Raw genomic sequence first — 7464 nt, 5'->3', positions numbered from 1 at the left:
AACCTGCAGCACTCGTGTATACTAGTCATATATAACGTTGGACCCTATAAACTTTAGAATATCTGATCCTACCATAAGCCCTTCATCAAACAAGAACAGGAAATAATGCCAAACTAAACATTCTCAAGCTATAAGATCTTAATTATGTACCAGTATGATGCATACACTAAGCAACTGTAGTAATCATGTCAATTTCATATAAGGAAAACCCTAGGCTATTAGGCATCATATAATCAGGCAATTCTATCATGCAATTCCTAAAGATCCCTAGCCTAGAACTAAAATGTTGTTCTAACATATCCCATTATCAAATTTGTGTATGGTATTTTGGGGCCTACGTACTGGCTCCGGCTAATCCTGCATTATGCACCCTACTTTACTATTTTGAAAACCATTTTAAAAATCTTTTCCTTGGTTTGAGATTGGATTCACAAGAGTGCTCCTCCAATTCACTCAAACCAAGGCTCTGATACCAACTTTTAACACCCATAAAAATTCATGAAAATTTAAAACTTTTTCACCATTCAAAAACCATTATTTATTACAAAAAAAAATTCAAAATAGTATCATATTAGAGTATCCCAAAAATCAAATCATGAAATGTGAGGAGGTGCACAATCAAGCCTTCACCTTCTCGTGATTATCGGAAGTACCTGAACCAAAATCCAAAACTATAAGTCCGGAACTTAGTGAGTTCCCCCAAAATACCAACGCCATATAAATCATAACCATAACATAGCAATTAAACATCATGCATATAGAGTCTACAGTAAGACTGGTTTGCCCCTACCGGGCCTACAGTCTATCTGGCCCACTCTCAGAACCTTCAGCATGTCTGCTCAGCCCACCCAGGCCTTCAGCCTGTCTGGGCCGTTCTCTGGGCCTTCGGCCTATCTTATATGCCCTAATGGGTCTGCAATTTATCCGGTCCGCCCTGGGTTTGTTGGCCTTCAGCACAAATGAAACCCACCTCAACCCAATCCCACATACACAATCAACACATAATATCATAAGCTGGCTAGTATGTACAAACAGTCAAACCGATCTAACATATCACTAATCATAGCATCATCTTATATACCAGGATACCGACCTAATAGGTCACTAGCCTATCATCATCATATATGCTAGCATACCGACCTAACATGTCACTAAGCATATCATCATGCAATAACCAGGATAACAATCCAATAAGGGTTAGCATTGGTGCCTTCAACCCTGTTAGTATAGTGAGGACAACTCACCCCACAATGTCAAACTGTACCGAACTGAAAAGTTCAAACTCCCGAAGCACGACTCCAAACTCAAACACCTACAACCACCATTGATCCAATTCCATAAATTCTGAAGTTACCAAAATACCCTTAGAAATCAAACTTGGTCAACCCCTATCAAAGTCAAAGACAACGGTCAAGGTCAACAGTCCATGTAGACCCAACTCGCCGATTGTAGCTTACAAACTCATCGAGTTCCTTCAGAACTCCGAAAGTCATGAAAACCCTAGTCAACTCGCCGAGTCCATGCAACATCCAGAATATCGGGAAAACCATCATTAACTCGTCGAGTCATCTCGCCCACTTGTCGGGTTTACTCAGAATCCAAAAAGCGGGTAAACCCTAACCAACTCGTCGAGTTGACTATGCAACTCGTCGAGTTCCTTCAACCATTTCGCATTCAGCTCATTCCAGTCGAGTTCATAGCTCCAAACTCCAGATCTGGTTTTCTATTGTGAAGTTACCACGTAAAGTTGCTAACATTACATGCATGCAAGGTCTAAAAAGGCTTAAAACACCAAAACTAAGTCTAAGAAGAAGTTTAGGGCATAGAGAAGGGCCAAAGCTTCATAAAGCTTGAGGCTTTATGTCAAAGAAGGCCTAAAGGAGTCCACATCTGAAACCATGTCCTTGTGAGAAGCTCAAACCCGAGAATGACCCCATTTTGCACCAAAATGTCCATATACTTATATGAGAAGAGATCTATGAAATGGAAAGCCAAGGTAATAAACTAATATATATATATATATATATATATATATATATATATATATATATATATATATATATATATATATATATATATATTGCTAATACACACGTAAACCCTATTGAAGGGGATTTGCACAATATCACCACCCATCCTTGTAATTATTCCATTTATATCACTTTCACAACCTTTCGTATTGAAACCTAATGCTTTTTTAATGTCATAGTGCTTACAAACTTCGTCAATGATGGAAAACCCACAACGTTGGTTTTGAATTAACTTTCTCAAGGAAAAAGCATATTGACCATTTATTCTTTACTCATTTACAGTTTTGGATATATTTTTTCTTGAGTTGTTCATATTAATAAGTTCAAATGAATACCCTCTTTCTCATGTACCAAAATTGACCGGCACACCACCTACCGACCACTCAAAGCTGAAATAGCCTTACAAGGATAATTCTACTCTTCCATCCAATGCAGCAACCTCGTATGGGTTCAATGTTGCATTTGTATAAGGTGGTATGTGTATGTCCTCATTATTTTCATCCATAAGGGTTGAAACTAGGATGCAAAAGTGGATCTTTCGATGACAAAACATCTCCCTCCCTAAATATCAACAAGTCTGGGTTGACATTGTTGTTGAAGCTCTATGTCATACGAATATGGAATAAATTCTGAATCCCCATCATCCTACAAATCAAGTATTAGACACATGTAATCTTCCTTTTATTGTTTGGCTCTTTTTTTCATAACAAAATTAGGCAAGCGGCCATTCACCTCTTTTACACGAATCCTATGAGAAATCCCATCAACTACTACAACAAGAGTTTTCGATATTATATACATATAAGAAGAACGAACACATACCCCAAGTATTACACGCAATACACTCTTGAGAATCATCGAAGTGAACAACATGGCCCCACCTACTCGTGATTTTAAGAAGAGAGTCATTACACCATGCCTTTTGTGGAATGTCTTCCACTTCAATCCAAATCAACCTCTCCATTAGACAAAAATATGTACTCCATGGTATGAATTATATAAAAAAATATATGATTGGTTTCAAACACTTGTTTTATAATTATTTTAGGCATGCTATGAATGGACCTCAAGAAAAATCCACATCCCTAATGTACTTCACTTTGAGATCTTCAAAATCTTCATTGTTGGAAATAATAATGATGTTTTTGATAGATTATTAATCTTTTAAATGTGAAGTTAAATATGACACATGTTAGGATTTAATATGATAGGAGGATAAATAAAAATACAGATGATATTTAATTTCTTCATTACTTTACATAACATAAAGTTTTGGCAAAATAAATATCCAAAATAGTTACCGGTTAATAACGAACTTGCATACTTAAGTGGGAATGCCACATAAATACACAAAACATCTTGAACAAAACTCAAGTTCACTACCAACATATATTACATGATTTTTTTGGAGGTACAAAAAAAAATTCAAAATTCTATAGAGAAATATCGTTTCAATAAAGCAAATCAATATTGTTTTGTAACTATCTAACACATATCTAATAGATGAGTACAATATTCTCACTAGAAAAATAGTACTTAGCACCACAAGAGTAGTACCATACCCCTATTAAATATGGCAAGTGCACCAAAACCAATAATCTCACCTTATTGCACTCTTCTTTATAATGGTACATATATAGATATATATACATATAGGTATAAACTTACACATATTAAAGATAATGGGTCCCATATCATCACTACCATTGGTCCCACTTGTTTTGTGTGGCCCCACCACATTGTCCTCCATCATTTCAACCACATTTACTAATAACTAATTGCTACTTTGAATTGTTTTCAAATTTAAGATCAAAATAACTAGATTGATGCCCAATATCAGAAAAGAAAACCAATAATTTAATAACAATCACTTCAAAAACAAACTTAAAATGATGGGGAAGAAATGGGGGAAGCTTTCTTTTGTTTCTTAAAACCCCCAATCTCATTTTATATTATTTCTGTTTTTTTTCAACATATGAACACATATAAACATCAAGCTCATAATCCATCATCATAACCATCATCATCATCATCCCCCACTCGCTAGTGTCACTAACATCTCTTTTCTTCCCCTAAGCTTTGATAAAATATTATCATCTATATATTACTCCCCTAAGATCATAATTTAAAAAACCCTAATCCATCTTCCGGATCAAGTAAAAGTAAAACAAAAGGGAAACAACTAAAGCTAAAGAAAACCCCATCTCTCTTGGTCCTGCTTGATGGAAACTAGTGGTGGTGGAGCCGCCGTGCCACCACCATCCACCGCCACCCACCGCTATCCGCCTGAGGTTTCTTCTCACATGATGCTGCAACTTGAGGTGTTTTCATCACTGAAGTAGTGTATAGGGTCACCCTGTGGTGGGTGGGGGTAGGGGTACGGTGGGTAAGGTTGATATGGTGGTGGTTGCATATAGTTGACCGCCGGTGGTGGCCGGGCATACATCATTGGGTGGAATCTCTCATTACCATTAGGGTGTTGCTGATTCATCATTGCCGCCATTTGTTGCTGGTAGTAAGGGTTATTAGCCATGGATTCCGGTGCACCACCTTGGAAATATCCACCAGCACCGGCAGCACCACCACCTCCACCATTCATTCCGGCACCAGCTGGAAGTCCTTGAACAGCTTGCATGTTACCCATATGACCCATGGATGCATTCATTTGACCCATTTGACCCCCCATCTGTTGTTGACCCATTCGAGGACCCATCTGACTGTTCATAGGCATGTTTCCCATGAGCCCCACATTACCCCCACCACCACTCATCGCCATCATGTTTGGCATGCCATGTATTCCATCATTCATCCCACCTTTCTTACCTCCATTAACGTTCATGTTCATGTTGCCACCACCACCACCACCGCCACCACCACCTTGGCCACCACCACCATTATTCTTATTTTGACCACCACCACCATTCTTATTTTGACCATCTGGAGGATGTCCACCATTTTTACCACCATTCTTACCTCCTCCGCCACTCTGATTTTGGTTTCCACCATTGTTTCCAGCACCACCTTTCTTTCCACCACCATTCATCTGTACAGGAACATTACCACCACCACCACCTCCTCCTCCTCCTCCTCCGCCACCTTTCTTTCCACCACCGCCGTTATTACCCATCTGGGGAGCCGGAGCACCCTTCATCTGCTGCTGAGGTGGCATCTGACCACCCTTCATCTGCTGCTGTGGCATCGGACCACCACCTTTCATGAGTTGCGGTGGTATTTGTCCGTTCTTCATATTCATAAACTGTGGCGGAATCTGCCCACTTTTCATCAGCTGCGGTAACATATTAGCCATCTGACCTTGAGGACCTCCGCCACCCATCATCACCGGTTTCTTCACAGGAACGTCATCCAAATCATCATCAAACTCATCATCATCATCATAATCATCATCAAACTCATCATCTTCATCATCGTAATCATCTTCACTCCCATCATCCTCAATAACTTTCACATTCTTCTGTGCATTCTTTCCGCCGCCGCCACCACCACCACCTCCGGGGTTGTTACCAAAAGGGGGCATTTTCATGTCCTTAAATTGGGGATGCATCTTCAGATCTTGAAACCCTTTCATTTGTTGAAGCTGTTGAAACTGTTGAAGTTGTTGTGGCGTCGGACCACCGCCTTGCTGCGGTGGTTGCTGGTGGCCTCCTCCTTTACCTTGCTGCTGCTGATTATTATTGTTATTATTGTTTCCACCGCCTTTCTGCCCCTGGTTTTTGTTATTTCCGGCACCACCGCCTTTACCACCGTCAATCTGCATGTTCTTAAATTGATTGTTGATCTGTTGATTTGGCTTCGTCGTCGGAGCACCCCAAACCTCCGCAAGCTTTCCGCTTTTAGCAAGCCTCTTGATGAGTGTGTCTGGATCAACATCTCCCGATACTGTCACCTTCCCCTGTTCTGGATCTATTTTTATGGTGTAAACTCCTGCTCACCAAAGTAAAATTAAACCAACACAAACATCAAATAACCATAACCCAATTCAGATTCAACATTAAAAACATCAAATTTACAGGATTTAATCACAATACCCTCGATTTTCTGAAGGATTTTCTTCACTTTTCGCTTGCAGCCATCACAGTGGATGTTCACTTTCAGAGAGGTAGTCTGCATGGACAAACAAACAAGAAAACAATGGCTTGATGAAATAAACTCGAGTGAAGTTCAAGATTCAAACCACCATTGAATTGAAGAAGAAATTTTACTGAAATCCGACAAAAAGAAAAAGGGGAAAGAGGCATCTTTTGTTTGTATACATTTTAATTGAAATTAATTGTGAACAGACTGTTTGGTGAGAGAAAGAGAGAGAGAGAGAGATAGAGTTGAAAATCAAGGAAAATGTAAAAGCGAGTCTGAAGATTTTTGAGTTCAAAACACGCAAAGCATTGAAAGAAGCAATATACAGATAGCCATAAACAAATTCATATAATAAAATCACTTTTTTCTTCACACACTAGCAAATTTAAGAAGGTTATGTTATTATATATGTACCTGAATCTTCACGAACTCTTCTTTACTCATATTTTGCAGTTAAAACAAACAAAATCCAGAAAGAAACGAGAAAAGGAAAATGCAAACCCAAACTGAGGAAATGTGATTGTGGGTTTTACAGATCTGAAGTGACAAGAAACAAAGAAGAAACAGAAAAGGGAAGAACAATCAAGAATTTGTTGTGAAAATTAAGGAAGCTAAAAATGGAGATATTTTAGTTTCTTTGATTTGAGTGAAATGAGGAAGAGAGAAGCCAAAAGGGTTCTTCTGGTTATACAACAAAGAGAACTTTGACAACAAGATTCAGAGGCGGTGGGTAGACATTAAAAAACCTCTCTCTGTGGTTTTCCTATTTCAGAGATGGAGATGATGCACAGAGACCTTTCTCTCTCTCTCTCTATATCTCTCTATCTCTATCTCTCACTGGGTTTTTTTAGGTTTATTTATTTGAGTTTTCTTTTCAATGGGTTTTATTTATAGTAAATTAGCGGCTAAGCCGGCTTTTGTAAATGGCTCGGCTATGGCTCACTCTCTTTTTTGATGAATTCACATTATCTTATTTTGCTAAATATATGAAACATGGTAATCCATCACCAGATTTGAAAGTACTTAAATGTCAGATCCCTTTCCCCAAAATTATGAAATTTATCTCGCTGGATTTCATTATGAAATTTTGAATAATCGGAATTAGATGATTTATTGTAGTGGTGTTCTCACTAAAACTGGATATTAAAGTTGGTAGTGGGTGCATACAAAATACCAAAAATAATTTTTTGTGACATACAATAAAACAGCAATAATGTCCTTTGCGAGAATCATTTTTTTCAGAGGTACAACAGTTAAAACTTGCTATGTCATCGTCCGTAATAAATGAAGTTCGTGATAAGAGTTATATCATGTGTTAATTTTGTTTATTCTCTATGCAATT

At 38.3% G+C, this 7464-nt stretch overlaps 1 protein-coding gene across 1 annotated transcript; it reads right to left on the bottom strand.

The window, feature by feature from the left end:
- Window positions 1-3920: 3920 nt before the first annotated feature.
- Window positions 3921-6991, bottom strand: LOC144997039 (uncharacterized). The gene is made up of 3 exons (XM_078956858.1): window positions 6537-6991; window positions 6077-6152; window positions 3921-5972 (listed from the first exon to the last, which is right to left on the bottom strand). The coding sequence occupies exons 1-3, from the start codon at window positions 6564-6566 to the stop codon at window positions 4330-4332; spliced, it is 1749 nt and encodes a 582-aa protein (XP_078812984.1). The 5' UTR covers window positions 6567-6991; the 3' UTR covers window positions 3921-4329.
- Window positions 6992-7464: the final 473 nt, after the last annotated feature.

This window comes from Lactuca saligna, chromosome 5 (assembly GCF_052625555.1).
Source record: "Lactuca saligna cultivar CGN05327 chromosome 5, ASM5262555v1, whole genome shotgun sequence".
NCBI lineage: Eukaryota > Viridiplantae > Streptophyta > Magnoliopsida > Asterales > Asteraceae > Lactuca > Lactuca saligna.
This window is presented reverse-complemented; position numbering and strand designations above follow the sequence as displayed.

Bases quoted from the DNA above. Each gene is read 5' to 3' on its own strand.
- LOC144997039 (XM_078956858.1), bottom strand. From the start codon at position 6,566: ATGAGTAAAGAAGAGTTCGTGAAGATTCAG. The intron at 6,153-6,536 runs GTACATATATAA...TTGTCCATGCAG, and splicing joins AAGAGTTCGTGAAGATTCAG to ACTACCTCTCTGAAAGTGAA. The intron at 5,973-6,076 runs GTATTGTGATTA...TTTGGTGAGCAG, and splicing joins AATCCTTCAGAAAATCGAGG to GAGTTTACACCATAAAAATA.